The sequence below is a fragment of the Rhinolophus sinicus genome, linkage group LG02, assembly GCF_036562045.2.
Source record: "Rhinolophus sinicus isolate RSC01 linkage group LG02, ASM3656204v1, whole genome shotgun sequence".
Lineage (NCBI taxonomy): Eukaryota > Metazoa > Chordata > Mammalia > Chiroptera > Rhinolophidae > Rhinolophus > Rhinolophus sinicus.
Window position 1 is genome coordinate 164,323,350 of NC_133752.1, and position 16,762 is coordinate 164,340,111.

A 16,762-nucleotide genomic window follows, 5' to 3' on the forward strand; every position below is an offset into this window, starting at 1 on the left:
AGTTCTGGTCTCAGCTCTGAAAAGATGAGTTAGATGACAATGGAAATAAATTGGACTTTATTTTTGAGATTCAGTGATAGGAAGGAACAAAATATTTTCTACATCTCATTTGCTACACAATACTCTGTGGTTTAAATCTAAATCAGAGACAATACTTTAATATAATCTTTTTCATTGTAAAATATGTTATATACAGAAGAGTGAAGGCAATTAATCTGTATAATTTTAAAAGAAGAGTAAAATGAATAGCCCTATATTAACTACCCAGGTTTAGAAAAAGAATTAAGGGGTTCTTTTTATTAATATAACAAGTAGTGGAGGCAGAATAAATTCTGTTTTATTTTGATGGTGATGGTGAGGGGGAGTTGTAGGGATGAGCTTGTCGAATTTGAAATACCTATGAAATATGAAAGTGCCACTGTCTGAAGGCATTCAGAGAAATCTGAGTTAGAGATATACTTTTGGGAGTCATTAACATATAGATCAGTAGTTCTTACCTTTTTGGGAGTCATAGACTATTATGAACTTTACATTTTGAAATGTTCACACATATGTAAAGGCATTTTTGGACCACTTAAAGTCTACTCAGGTTGCTTTTTCCCCTACCCAACCCCAGGAAACAGAACTCATGTTGAAAAACCCTGATAATATAAATAATAATTGAAGCCATAGAAATAATAATATCTAAGAAGAGTAAATAAAGGAGAATAAAAGAGGTCCTGTGATGGAGAGCTGAGTAATAGCAATATTTAAGGGATGGTTAGGAAGAGGGCCATACAAAGAAAACAGAGAACGAGCTGCCAGAAATGGAGAAGAGCATTGGGTCATGGTTCCCAAGAGAGTGTTTTGAGAAGGACAGCATTAGCAATTGGGTCCACATCCTGCAAAGAAAGCAAGTAAGGGTTGAGATTCAAAACCATGGCAGAATTAAAGTGGAGAGAAATGCTGCTTAGGTATAAATTCACAGCAGACCTAAAGTTTCCTCAGGCCTCATCCTTCTTGTTAAACTCAATTGTTAACAGGTACAGAAGTGTCAGATTCTCTGAAACACAAATCGGATTTGAAATTCCAAGGATATTAGCAACAAGTGACATCGCTCTACGAGTCCTGCATACTCACTATGATCACGTCACACCACTGCTCACTGTTCCAACATTATTACAAAAACATAGTTCCGCAATAACTCACTTAGTCAAAGATGAAGTCAAGAGTATAGGAGCAGCACTCAGCAAAGAGTTCCAGGAAGAGTATAAACGTCGAAAAAGTGAGTCTCACTCAATTCATGAGGAAGAAATAAAAGATGAAGAGCAAGTTGATATTGAAGTTCCAACGGTAGGACGCATTTAGGTGTATACATTTTTTTCTTCATTTGACAAGTGTTATTAGATTCCCTTGAAGCATTCTCAAGATTTTTTTCCTAAACAACTAGAAATCGTCTGAAAGCCACTTTCTTGTCAATGGCCTAATTTTGAATGTATATATTGTTTCTTGCCTTCTATTAAGAGTTCCTATTCATAGTTGAACCTGTTGCTTTAACATCCTAACGTTCAGTATAGGAGTTGATCATTTTTATTTTAGGTACACTCCTGAAAAGCTTTGAAGTAATTTAATTTTTCTGTATTTATTCTATTTCAAATTCACTGAAGGGAGCTTGCCATTACATGGAAACTTGCAGTAAATATTTTTACAAACTGAGGGATTATCTTACATTACTCTCTTACTTTCTCAGCTTTGGGTTTTGTAAGAACAAATTTTATAACGTAAAAAATAATTTTCTTAAACTATTGCACTCCTCTTAAAACTTGGCATCTTTAGATAAAACATTGTTTGAGTAATTTGCTTTTTTTCTATTTCCAGGATCTTTAAGCTACTTAATATGTTAGAATAAATTGTCTCCTTAAAATTTAGTAATACTTTCTCAGAACTAGGCAGCTTTTTGTTTGGCCATAGACAATTTGCATTTTCAGAAGGACCAGAAATAGCGGGTTTCCTACAAGTGTTTAAGACATGAAGTGTATTGGTTTATCTTCTTTAACCACAGGGAAAGGTTAAGAATTAGATTGAATACAAATTTTGAATCACAATAAGGATTACTAGATATTCTAAGAACATATTAAATTGAATATTCCATTTGAAATATTACATCAGACTAAAAAATTACAAAGTTTCTATAGCAATATAGAAAGTAGGTATGACATGATGGTCAGTATAAAGAATAATATTTAGAGTTATTATAACCATGTAAAAATTAAAAAGGCATAAGGAGAGGAGAACCCAGGAATCTATATAGCTGATATTTTAGGGAGGTGGAAAATAAGTGATTTGTTCTTCAAAAACTTGTCACTTAAATTTTTTTTTAAAGTGTTCTTTGAGCAATTTGATACTTTTAAAATAAAAAACAAATTCAGTTTACCTCTCAGGTAGCATGCTGGCTTTACTAGAGTTCAACAATATTTCCAGTTCTCTTCCCTTTCCTGGGTATATGGGGTGATTACACTCCTAGCCCCCTTGTTGTTAGGAGTGACTATGCGATTTGCTTTAGCTAATGAGATGTGAATGGAAGTGACATACTTATTTCCAAGGGGGAGAAAATGAGTAAATGGGCCTTGGACTTAACACTATTTAATTATGCAGTAAAAGAAAGAGAAATCCCATTAACTTAAAATTTGGCAGAATTTGTGATTGAAACTTATAAAAACAAAGAACACATAAAAGGGTATCGAACTCATTGTATGAAAAGCATATCTAAAAATGTTTGGTCTTGAGCTGGTAAAAATACTGGATAATGTCTCCCCTCAAGTTCCTTGATCATAATTTTTATTTTATGAAAACTCATTAACATTTTACCCAAGAGTTTTACATTATTTTAAAATTGTGAAATAATAATTAGAAAATATATAATTTGAAATACTGAATTTGCATGTCTAATCCAATTCTTTCATATACACGTGTATCTTAGCTAAAGTAGACTCATGCATTAATGATTTATTATAGTTTTGTTAATTTTGAAAATAGTTTTCTATTTTAAAATGTATATATGAATTTACTGTAATACTATACAGTGCAGTTATATATTTTTCTCAAGGTCTATCATGTATTACAGTGAGGAGTCATTTCTTATACTCTGAGCTATTGAGCTCGAAGGACCAAAATAAGCTTGCCTCAGTTTGAATAGCCCTTAGTAATGCTTTTAACTACACTTTGTTCTGCTCTTATTATTTAATGTTTTATTGAACAGTTTCAACCTATAATGGTGACTAAAGGTATGCTAATGCTAGTATTGATAATGCCACAAAGGTACACCAAGGAAAAGTATTCTATTCGATGGTAAAATTCATGTTTTATGCAATATTGAGGCTGTCCTCAAATAAGTAGCCTAGGAAACCCAGAGAAAAGATCAGCAGACAATCAGTGATATGGCGGAAATAGTTTTACTTTATGAAACATCTCCACAGAGCTTGGGAAGCTTCACCAAGAATTGTGTGAATAGTAGATGGAATTACACGACTGGAGGAACTTTATGTTATCAGGGGATCAAAAAGAGAAGATTGAGAATAGCATTAATTCAGTTAGCACCCCTATTTCCAGGAACCAATCATCTCATCACACCAAACATGCATGTGTGCAGATGTTTCTGCTCAGGTACGTGTGCGCTATCACCCTTCCAAATCCCACATGGCATTCTGAAACAGGTAACGTGAATAATGCTGAAGTATGTATGGTTTCCTCAGAAGCAGAAGAATCCTGTAGTAGCGGTTAAGTGTACCAAGGCAGGAGGAAAAGCCAATTCCTGTGCTGAAGGATGATGCTGGGGTGGGGTGTGGGGGCTACAGTCAGTAACTGCATTGAGTGAAGAATCCCCCACCTCACCACCACTTGCCATGCTAAGCTGGATAAGAAAGGAGAGCAGACTTAAACAATTGTCGCCTGGGCCTACACTTGCCACTAATTCTGAACCGTGTAAACCACCTTTTGTAAGTGTGAGTGGCCAGCAGGGGGCAAAAAAAAAAAATCACTGGATTTATAAACAGAATCAGCATCTCGAAAGGGGCAGGCAAAGATAATTTGGTGGAATTTATGGAGAGGAAAAAGTAAAATAAATGGTGGAAAGAAGTAGGATGTCCAATATGTATATAAAAGGAGTTCTAGAAATTGAGAAGGGAAAGGATGAGTTTAATATAATAATTGGCACTGGGAGAGTTGTCTAAGATTTGAAATAAAGTAAATGTTCATTCATACTTCCCTCTACAGACTTAAAATAAAATAACAGATTAGTTTTTATATTTAAACCTTTAAACTAATAAAAGCTCATAAAATAATAAAAGTATTTGAAGAGAACATAGGGCAGTTACTTTATTATCTTTACTAAGAAGGTCTTTGTTATTTATCAGTACATCAAAACCAAAACCATAAAAGAAAGGGAGATTAATTTGATTCAAACATTTGTATAGTCAAATATACCTCACTATAAACAAAGTTGAAAGACAATGAACTGAGAAAAATATTTAAACACATGAAATAAAGGATTAATAATCAAAATATAAAGAACTCATACAAATTGGTAAGACAATTTCCTGATGTAAAATAAGGCAAAAGACTTCAGTAGACAGCTGAGAAAAGAAATGCAGCTAGCCAATAAAAATATGAAAAGGATGCTCAACCAAATAAGTAATCAAATTAGAACTTACCAGCTTGAGCATGGGGGTGGGGGTCAGGCATTTTCACATACTGTTGTTAGAAGTGCAGATTTGTACAGTCTTGCTCAAAAGCAATCTGGTACTATAAATGTATCTATTATATTATTAGTAATTTTAACTTTCGTAATTTATTATGAAATAATACGCCAAGTACTGGCATACCTCATTTTATTGTGCTCCACTGTATTACACTTCATAGGTCTTTCACTTTTTACAAATTTAAGGCAAGACCTTCCATCAGCAAAAAGATTATGACTCACTTTATTGCAGTGGTCTGGAATTGTGCTACAATGTTTATTGGAGTATTTTTTATTATAGCAAATATAGTTCACAGGTTAAATTAATTATAAAATATTCAACAGTCATATATGAGTAGCCATGCAAAATTATAAAGATTTTATATACTTTTTAATTTTTAAACTTTATTGAGATGTAAGTGATATATTAGTTTCAGGAGTACAACATGATGATTTGATATTTGTATCTACTGTGAAATGGTCATCGTAATAAGTCAAGTTAATATCCATCACCACACATAGTTACATTTTTTTTCCATGTTATGGGACTTTTAAGATCACTCTTAGCAACTTTCAAATATACAATACAGTATTATTAACTATAGTAACCATGCTGTACATTAGATCCTCAGGACTTATTTTATAACTGGAGGTTTGTACCATTTGGCCACCTTTATACATTTCACCCAACCCTCCCACCTCTGACAACCACCAATCTGTTTTCTGTATCTATGGGTTTGGTTATTGGCTTGTTTATATATTGACTTATTTACTTCCATGTACAAATGAGATCATATGATATTTGTCTTTTCCTCTCTGACTAATTTCACTTAGCATATGCCCTCAAGGCTCATCCACACTGTCATAAAACTGGCAAGATTTTTTTTTTTATAGCTGAATAATATTCCATTATATATACAGCATTTTCTTTATCCATTCATCCGTGATGGACTGTTAGGTGGTTTCCATGTCTTCACTATTGTAAATAATTCCACAATCAACATGAAGATGCATATATCTTTCGAGTTAATGTTTTCATTTCTTTTTAAGAAATACCTAAAAATGATATTGATAGATCATATGTTGTTGTTGTTGTTGTTTTTTTTTTTTAGGAAACACCACTGTTTTTCATAGTGACTGCGCCAAGATACATTCCCTCTAACAGTGAACAACAATGGTTCTGTATTCTCCACATTCTCACCAACACTTGTTATTTCTTGTTTTTTGATAATAGCTATTCTAACAGGTGTGAGGTGATGTGTCATTGTGTTATTGACTTGCATTCTCTGGTGATTAGTGATTTTGAGCACCATTTCATGTACCCATTGGACATCTGTATGTCTTCTTTGGAAAAATGTCTATTCAGATCCTCTGCCCATTATTTAATCAGATTGGTTGTTTTGTTTTTGCTGCTCAGTTATATGAATTCATTAAATATTTTAGATATTAACCCCTTATGAGATATTTGATTTACAGATATTTTCTCCCCTTTGGTAGGCTGTCTTTTCATTTCATTGATTGTTTCTTCTGATATGCAGAAGCTCTTTAGTTTTATGTAGTCCCACTTGTTTATTTTTGCTTTTGTTGTCTTTGCTTTTGGTGTAAAAATCCAAAAAATAATTGCTAAGACTGATATCAAGGAATTTACCACCTGCATTTTCTTCTAGGAGGTTTATGGTTTCAGGTCTCAAGTATGAAGTTTATGATTTCAGATCTCATGTACAGGTCTTTAATTTTTGGGTTAATTTTTCTGCATGGTGTAAGATAGTGGTCCGGTTTCGTTCTTTTGCATGTGGTTATCTAGTTTTCCCTGTCCTTCCTTAGTTGAATATCATTGTCTCCTTTGTTGTAAATTATTTGTCAATATATGCTTGGGTTTTTTTCTGGGTTCTCAATTCTGTTCCAATGATATATGTCTTATTTTTATGCCAATACCATACTGTTTTAATTACTACCGTGTTTCCCCAAAAGTAAGACCTAACCGGGAAATAAGCCCTAGCATGATTTTTCAGGATAACATCCCCTGAACATAAGCCCTAATGCGTCTTTTGGAGCAAAAATTACTATAAGACCCGGTTTTATTTTTCTTGGTGAACCTAGATAAAGCTTTGTCAATTTTGCTTATCTTTTCAAGAAAAATAATTATTTTCTTAATTTTATTGCTTTTTTCTACTGTCTTTTAAAGTCTCTATCAAATTTATTTCTGCTCTGATCTTTATTTCCTTCCTTCTACTAATTTTGGTCTTCATTTATGCTTTTTTCTAGTTCCTTGAGGTGTAAAATTAGGTTGTTTATTTGAGATCTTTCTTGTTTCATGATGTACGCATTTCTTCCTGTTAACTTCCCTCTTATAACTGCTTTTGCTGCATCCCATAAGTTTTGGTGTTCTATGTTTCCATTTTCATTTGTCTCAAGGTATTTAAATTTTTTTTTTTTTTTAATTTCTTCTTTAACCTATTGGTTTTTCAGTAGCGTGTTGTTTAATCTTCACATATTTATTAATTTCCACTTTTCTTCTTGTAATTGATTTCTAGTTTGATACAATTGTGGTTGGAGAATATGTTTGATATTATTTCACTCTTCTTTAATTTATTGAGACTTGTTTTGTGGCCTAACGTATTATCTATCCTAGAGAATGTGCACTGGATAAGAATGTGTATTCTGTTGGATGGAATGTTCTGTATATGTTCTTTAAGTCTATGTTGTCTAACATGTTTAAGACCAATGTTTCCTTATTGGTTTCTGTCTGGATGATCTACCCATTGATGAAAGTGGAATATTAATGCCCCCTACTGTTTTTGCTGTCTATTTGTCCCTTAGATCTATTAATAATTGCTTTATTAATTTAGGTGATCCTATGTTGGGTGCATAAGTATTTACAAATGTTATATCCTCTTGTTAGACCCCCACTATTATTATGTAATAACTTTCTTTTCTCTTATTATAGTCTTTGTGTTAAAGTCTATTTTGTCTGATAAAAATATAGCTATCCCAGCTTTCTTTTGGTTTCCATTTGCGTGGAATATCTCTTTCCATCCTTTTATTTTCAGTCTGTGTGTACTTACATCTGAAGTGAGTCTTTTGTAGGCAACATATAGATGGGTCTTGTTTTTTTAAATCTATCCGCCACTCTGTGTCTTTTGATTGGAGAATTTAGCCCATTCATCTATAAAGTAAATATTGATAGGTATGTACTTACAGCTATTCTGTTAATTGTTTTCTGGCTGTGTTGTAATTCTTCTGTTCCTTTCTTCTCTTCTTGCTCTCTTCACTTGTGATTTTATGATTTTCTATAGTAATATGCTTAGATACTCTTCTCTTTATATTTTGTGTATCTATGGTAACTTTTGTTTTGTGGTAACTATGAGGCTTTCATAAAACAACTTATATTTATAACAGTATTTTAAGTTGCTGACAACTTAAGTTTGAATGCATTCTAAAACTCTACATTTTTACTCTCCCTGCCACATTTTATATTTTTGATGTCACAATTTACATCTCGTTATCTTCTGTAGTCCTTAACAAATTATTGTAGTTATAATTATTTTACTACTTTGTCTTTTAACCTCCATACTAGCTTTATAAGTGATTAACCCACCACCTTTACAATATTAGATTATTCAGAATTTTACTATGTATTCACCTTTACCAGTGAGATGCATATTTTCATGTTTTTTGTTACTAATTAGTGCCCTTTCATTTCAACTTAACAAAGTATCTTTAACATTTCTTGTAAAGCAGGTCTAATGGTGATGAATTCCTTTAGTTTTTGCTTGTGTGAAAAACTATCTTTCCTTCAATTCTGAATGACAGCTTTTCTGGGTAGAGTATTCTTGGTTGGCAGGATTGTTTTTTTTCTTTCAACACATTGAATATATTGTGCCACTCCCTTCTGGCCTGAAAGCTTTCTGCTGAAAAATCTGCTGCATCTTATGGGGATTCCTTTGTACCTAACAAGTTTTTTGTTTTTCTGCATTTAGCATTCTCTCCTCGTCTTTGTTTTTTTTTTGTTTGTTTGTTTTGTTTTTGTTCTTGTTTTTTGTTTTTGTTTTTTACACTTTAATTATAATGTGTCTTGCCCTGGGTTTCTTTGGGTTTCTCTCTTTTGGTACTCTCTAGGCTTCCTGGATCTGGATGTCTGTTTCCTTTTCCAGGTTAAGGAAGTTTTCAGTGCAGTTATTCTTCAGCTCTGTAACTTCTGTTTGATACTTTCTTATATTTTTCTCTTTGTTGAAATCTTCATTTTGTTCATCCATTCTTCTCCAACCTCGGTGAGCATCCTTATGACCATTATTTTGAACTATTTATAAGGTAAATCACTTATCTCCATTTTATTTAGATCTTTTTATAAGGTTTTATCTTGCTTTTTGTTTGTTTGGAATATATTCCTCTATTTCTTCATTTTTCATGACTCTCTGTGTTGGTTTCTGTGTATTAGATAAAACAGCCATTTCTTCCAGTCTTGAAGGAGTGGCCTCATGTAAGAGATGAAGTTTATCATTCAACCCTTTCTTAACTCTTGGTTGTCTTTCAATTCTTTATGACTGTGCAAGCAGCCTGCTTTATTTTTAGTGGTTCTCAGCAGTTGATGTGCCAATGTCCCCAAAGGAGAATCTCAGTTGCACCTAGATTTGGGCTGACAGGAAGCAGACCTTCAGGCACCAGCTTTAAAAGTATGCAAATATACGTCTTTCAGGGGAAGACTGGGAGATGGGTGTTTCTGTCTGCTCCCTCTGAGCTGAGGTCTGGGGTGATAGCCAGTTAAGAACTGTTTCTTTCTTTACTATGGTTTCACTGAACTCATGGACAGAGTTCATCATCTGGTCATCAGAGCCAGGCCATCAAGGGGCTTCCCTTGGGCAGCAGCCACCAAAACTGGAGCACCAGACATAAAAACCTGGGCACCAGACGTGTATAAGCTTTCCCCCACCCCCAGAAGATACAAGTGCTCTAGAGTGCAGCAGAGGGAGAGTGCAAAGATAGTACCCACCTCCTGATATCTCTGGGGAAGATTATAGTTGGCCCTTAGATGTGTGTTTAATTAGAAGCCTGTCCCTCAGACCACAGCTAAGAAGATACACTAATAAGCCTCTTTCACAGAAAGAGCATCTCTTGGGTCTGTTGCCTCTTTGCTGTGCCCTGGAAGTGGTAGCCAGTTAAATACTGTTTTTTGTCTGTTACAGTCTTGTGAGATCTGTGACTGTGAGTTCTAGTGGCCATTAGAGTGAGGGAATCTAGTGATGTCCCCTGGGTGGCAGCCACAAAAATTGGGGTGCCAGATGAGGGTACAAACTCCCTTCTGTTAGATATCGGTGATCTGGAGCAAGACGGAGAGCACAAAGCTGGTACCTAATTTTGGAGAGTAATTCAAGTAGGACCCTAGACGTGTGTTAAATTAGGTGCCTGCCTCTAAGGTCTGTGCCTTAAGATAAACAAATAAGCCTCTTTCACAGAAAGTCTCTGTGCTTTTCAGTTGGCTGCCTCTCTGCTGGGCCCTGGGGTAGGTGAGTCCATGCATGCAGCTCTTTAAGAACTTCCGTTTATTGTGTGGATGCAATCCCTGTTGGCTTTCAAAGCTGGACATTTTGGGAGCTGTTCTCTCAGGTCGTAGGTCTTAAAAGTTGGGGTGTTAGATGTAGGATTGAAACCTTTCACTCCTCAGGGAGAAGCTTATATTTGTGAGGTCCCTCCTGATTGTGGGTTGCTGCATAGGGGTGGGGTGTATGTGAGACTGTGTCTCAGCTTCTCTTATCTGGTTTGATGTGGATCTTTTTATCATTTGCCAGATATGTAAGAATCTCTCAGCTAGTTTTGTTTCTTTTTTCCAGAGGAAATTGTTCCATGTGTAGCTGTATATATCATGTGTCTGTGGGAGGTAGTGGATTCAGGATATTCCTATGTCACCATCTTGAACCAGAACCTATATACTTTTATATGGAAAGATAGCGAAGATATATTTTTACAATATTATCCTAAGTTACAAAACACTTTTGCAATAGGATTATGCTTTTGTGAGGTGGAAAACATACTTGTGAATGCATAGAAAAAAAATCTGAATGCCTAGTCATCAAACAGTGTCTATCTTGGTGGTGGGGGAGGGAGTGTGAGAAAGGACAAATGGTGGTATAATATCTGTGATATTTTTCTTCTCTTTACTCTTCTGTATTATTTGAATTTTCAGTAAATAAGTTCTGAACTCACATTGCTTTCCTAATAGAAAATAAAACAACATGTTTCCCTTTTTGGTTTTAAAGGGAGAGAGTTCATGACAAGCCTCTCTGACACGCCACTTGCTCTTCTGTTATTGTGAAATTCCCTTCCTCCCAGCATCCTCATCCACTGCACCTAACTTCTGCCTGTCTTTCAAGACTTCAATTTTATATCCACAAGGTCCTCCCCTTACCTTCAGACTAAATTAGATGTTTCTCTACTATGCTTATATCATTGTATTTAATTATTAGAATTCTTCCCTTAAACACAAAAGGACAATCTTGGAGACCAGACTATCTTGATAGACTTTGTATTTACAGTAAGCACAGGGTCTGGTATGATGGGGACTTAATAAATGTTTACTGAATGAATGAAGGAATAAGTGGATGAATGGAGGGTTAAGTGATTAAAATCAGGCCATGACGTGAGTCTGATTTGTTGTGAACAAATAGGAACAGCCACCCATATCAAGGAATACAACCACTACGCACATTAAAATTATTCTGTGTTTTGGAGACACTTAAGACCTTTTCAATGAAAGTTGGGTGTCCTGAGGACCATTTCTGCTGTTTAGGGGGTCTACAGTTTTGTCACCAGGGATTCTTGGGACCCTCTCCTTTGTGGCTCTGAACCCTGTGGTGATCTGGCCTAGTGCAAGTGTTGACAGGTAGCATCCCACCACCACCACAGCCTCAGGAAGACTGTGCTCCTTGCAATCCAGTTGGAACTCAGTGAATTTGAAGCAGTATTTATAGATGGTAGTGAGGTTTGTATTCCTCTGTAATCACAGCAGTATAGGGACTATTGTAACTCTAAATGTCATCCATAATGCTCTTTTCTTTGTGTGGCAAACTATTCTAAATTTTAAAAACTGGCATAGAAATTCATGAAATTTAACTTGTGTGTGTGTACATGTGTTCGTGTGAGTGTATGTGTAAGTTAGGGACTTCCTGTAAGATCAGTAGGCAAACTTACTATGTTTTGATTTTAGAGAAAGAAATTCCTCTGTTTTTACAACTTCTTTTTTAGGATAAACTTCTTATAATTTTAAGTTGCATATTTTAAGATAAATATTACATTTGTCATATCTTTTTAATGACTTTGGAAGCTGATTGCAATTATTAGTATAATAATGTAGGGACTTATGGCCAATAACACTTGAATTGTGTTTGATATGTGATATGATCACTAATAACCAGTATCTAGTACTTTGTTTAAACATTAAATCGCTTAGATTTAGAAGATGGTACTAATTACATTTTTCCTTTTTCATGGGTCTATTAAGAACTTTGCCACTAGAGGGCTCTTAATACCATATTTTAGTTCATTTAAATTGTAAGAACAATAATACAGTAATATTGTAGGTACTGGGTAATACTGTCTTCTCAATTAATATATTTTACAACATTTTTAGAAAAGCCTAATTTAAGTGTAGGACTTTTATGAGAAGTGTTGTTTTTTAAAATGATAATCAACTTCAGAAATATTTTAATGATTAAAAGGGCATGCATGGTAGTATATGGGCCTTTGAACTTTTAAAAGTTCAAGTTAAAAATAGTCTTAAACAACAGATACAAGATTTAACATGAATATGAATGTATATTACATATATATAATATGAGTATATGTAAAACATTTACTAAGTACCTTCTATAAGGAATTCAACATGATCATGGTTTTTAAGGAGGTAACAATCTTGTGGAGGAGAACAGTAACAGTTACCATACATTCTAATATGTGCAATGAGAGAGATTATACATGGGAGTTAAGAGATTTTTAAAAAATCCAAAGATAAAACAGAATGAACAGATTGGAAGTCTTCTCTGATGCAGTAGCATTTGAGCTAACTCTTCTGATAGGCGTGAAGGAGTTTAGATGCGAAGGAAAGGAAATTATTTTGGTCAGTGGGAAAAGTGTAGAGACATGAAATAGCCTTAGATATTCGGGGACTTCTTGGCATGAGCATGGATAAATGAAAAATCTGTGAGACTAGCCTATGTAACAAACCTAGCATTAACATTCAACAGCCTTCAACTTCCCACAAAATTACTTCAGCAATCCATTTCCATGGTCATACTCTGGACCTTATTCCTGTTTCCTTACTTGTTCAACAAATATTTTTTGAGTGCCTAACATGTATAAGTTGGCACTGTTCTGGTCCTCAGGGGACAGTGGTGAAAAGACAAACGAGATTACTGCTCTTGTGATTTACATACAAATCAGGAGAAATCAACAATAAATAAGAAAAATTGGAAAATAGCAGATATTCATAAATGTCATGCACTGAATTAAACAGGATTATACTGTGTTCCCCCCAAAATAAGACCTAGCTGGACAATCAGCTCTAACTCATCTTTTGGAGCAAAAATTAATATAAGACCCAGTCTTATTTTACTATAATATGACTGGGTCTCATGTAATATAATATAATATAATATAATATAATATAATATAATATAATATAATACTGGATCTTATATAATATAAGACCAGGTATAATATAATATAATGTAATGTAATATAATATAAATATAGTATAATACCAGATCTTATATTAATTTTTGCTCCAAAAGACACGTTAGAGCTGATTGGCTAGGTCTTATTTTCGGGGAAACATGGTATAAGCAATAGGGAGTGACTGACTGGTGGTAACCAGATTGGGTGGTTGGGGGACTTGTATGATGAGTAATTATTTAAGCTGAGACCTGAATGGCCAGAAGGAATCAGCTATGTGGTAATTAGGGTAAAAATATTTTAGTCTGAGGGTCCAATTACTGCAAAAGTCATGAGACAGAAATGAGGACCAGGTAGGCCAGCTGACTGACATAGTGGGCAAGGAGGAAAGTGGTACGTGATGATGTCAGAGAGGGAAGCAGAAGCTAGATGAAGCAGGGCTTTGCAGGCCAGAGTAACAAGGTGAGATTTCATTGTAAGTGCAGTGGGAAGCCATTAGAGGGTTGTAAGTAGAAGAGTGGCATGATCTGATTCATAGGTTTGAAAGGTTATTTTGACTACTGCACAGAGAACGAATTATGAGGGGCCAAAATAGAAGCATAGCATCTAGTTAAGTAGTACTGGGGAGGCATGAGAGGTCAAGGTGGCTTGGACCGAAGTAGTAGTAAGAGACATGGAAAGATGGATATGTTTGGGATATGTTTTGGAAGTAAAACTAACAAATCCTGCTGAGTTTATATTTTGGGAAACAAAGGAGATAGTGGTCCAATTTACTGAGATTGATAGGAATGGGCTGAACTGGTTGAGAATGACAGTGATACAAAAGTTTTCTTTTGGGCATGGTAAGTAAGTTTGGGACCCACAAATGGCAATGTGAAGTTAGCAGTGCGATCCTGGAGTTCTGAGGAAAGACAGACACAGCTACCACGTCAGCGTGCAGGTTGTGCCCTGCCCTCTGCAGCTGAGCAGTACAGTGTGTGTGCAGCCTAAAGAGCGTCCCAGCATAGATTTGGAAACTACTGACCTATTGATGGTAGTCAAGTCACAGGAATGGATAAGACTCCAGCAAACTCAGAATGATCATTCTTAAATTTTATTCGACATGAGGCAATGACACTCTATTTTCACAATTCATATGTAATTCCTTATCAAGAGCCCGTTCAAACAATTTATTCTGAAGCTCTACTTCAATTTCAATGATCTTTTATGAAAGAATTGGATTTCAGATCAGTGAATATCTTTGTATAGATCTTCTTTTGATGGACAACAAAATTCAAGACATTTAATCAAATTTGTAAAGTATTCAGTGCTGATGTTTTGCAGATGTGCAGTATGATCACCTCCTTCATAAATTATTGTTGATATCAATCTCCTATGTTCTCTTCAAATGATTTTACGATTTTTATGACTATGACTGTTGATTAGCTATATTTTACATTTAAACCTTTTATCCATCTGGAATTTATTTTAGTGTCAAGTGCGAAGAAAGAATCTAAATTTATTTTGTTTCAAATCTTAGCCAGCTATCTCAAAACACTTACCATATAAACCTAAGCTTTTTTCCTATTGATCTGAAATGCCATATGCTAAATTCCCAAGAGGATCCTGAGATCTATTTCTGGAATCCCTATTCTGCTCCCAGTGATTTTATTTGTGATCCAGGTCATGTTTCTACATCAAATTCAAATTGCATATAGATTAAAAGACTTTTCATGTTACAATATCTGTGCATTTATAAAGTTGCAATGAAAAAATACTTTGCTAGTGTTCCATGAAGTTATTTTCATATTATAAGCCAATTTCTGTATCTATTGAGTCATGTTCATTGAAAAGTCATACTTTAGCTATCTTCTCTGCTTCATATTCTGTCAACATTTCCAGGCAAATTTAGAAAATGTTATTTTGTATAGATTTATTACAAACCTAAAAGGTTTTTATAAAAAATATTTTAAAATAAAATATTTATTATAAAACACTATTAAAGTTTAGAAGAAAAAAATACATGAAAACAGCCAATTTTATAAAACAATTATGGAAAGAGGACTTTCATTACCAAATGTAAAACATGATGATAATATGAAGAAACATGAGGAGTTTTATAACATATAAAACTATGAGGAGTTATATTGCCAACAAATGTGGCTTGGAGTTTAACTTTTGTCAGTTCTGATAACAGCTGCAATGACATGAAAACATTCTAGAGTAGTTACCAAGATTGATGAGCTTGCAAAAGAATGTAAATTGACACATTGCTTCCTTCATCAAGAAGTCTAACTTCAAAAAAAGTCAATTGAGCTAAAGAGTAACATCAAATAGTAAAACTTTTCAATTCTGTAAAGGCAATGTGTTAAACACAAGATTATTCTATCATGTGATGATATAGAAGCTGATAAATTCCTGTTTGTTGCGTACTGAACTGCTGTGGTTATCAAGGCGAAAGTTCTGTTGAGAAAGTCTAAATTCTTAGCCTTCCCGCAAGGAGTTAAGAAACCAGTTTGGTCTAAACTCTGAAGAATTCTCAACCCTTTGAAGATGTGAATTGGAAAACCTGACTTGCTTATTGATCTGATATCTGTGGCATTTTTAATGGTCATAATCCCTGTAAGAAACAAATACAACTGGATTTTTTTTGTGTGTGTGATGACATACATAATCTTTGTTTATTTTTTAGTTAGTAAACTTTCTTTTTTAATTAAAGTTTATTGGGGTGACAGTTGTTAGTAAAATTACATAGATTTCAGGTATCCAATTCTGTAATACATCGTCCATAAATCACATTGTGTGTTCACCACCCAGAGTCAGTTCTCCTTCCATCACCATATATTTGATCCCCTTTACCCTCATCTACTTCCCTTCCCCCTTACCCTCTGGTAACCACTAAACTGTTGTCTGTGTCTATGAGTTTTTGTTTCTTATTTGTTTGTCTTGTTCTTTTGTTGTTTTTGGTTTATATACCACATATCAGTGATTCATATGGTTCTCTACTTTTTCTGTCTGACTTATTTCACTTAGCATTATAATCTCAAGATCAATCCATATTGTCACAAATGGTCCTATTTCATCTTTTCTCACCACCGAGTAGTATTCCATTGTGTACATATACCATAACTTCTTTATCCATTCATCTATTGAAGGACATTTTGGTTGTTTCCATGTCTTGACCACCGTAAACAAAGCTGTAATGAACATTGGAGCACACTTGTCTTTATGGATAAATGTTTTCAGATTTTTTGTGTAGATACCCAGGAGAGGGATTGTTGGGTCGTATGATAATTCTATTTGTAATTTTTTGAGGAACCTCCACACTGCCTTCCATAGCAACTGCACCAATCTGCATTCCCACCAACAGTGTATGAGGGTTCCTTTTTCTCCACAGTCTCTCCA

The 16,762-nt window shown here is 34.5% G+C and overlaps 1 protein-coding gene across 4 annotated transcripts in view; it reads left to right on the forward strand.

Annotated features, from left to right (window-relative positions):
- The window catches only part of DNAI7 (dynein axonemal intermediate chain 7), a 62,737-nt gene that overhangs the window by 25,802 nt on the left and 20,173 nt on the right, over nucleotides 1-16,762 (forward strand). For all 4 annotated transcript variants that reach the window (XM_074325910.1, XM_074325911.1, XM_019737736.2 and 1 more), the window contains one exon: nucleotides 1,023-1,332. In XM_074325910.1, coding sequence (XP_074182011.1) covers nucleotides 1,023-1,332 — 310 coding nt within the window. The remainder of the gene's footprint in view (nucleotides 1-1,022; nucleotides 1,333-16,762) is intronic.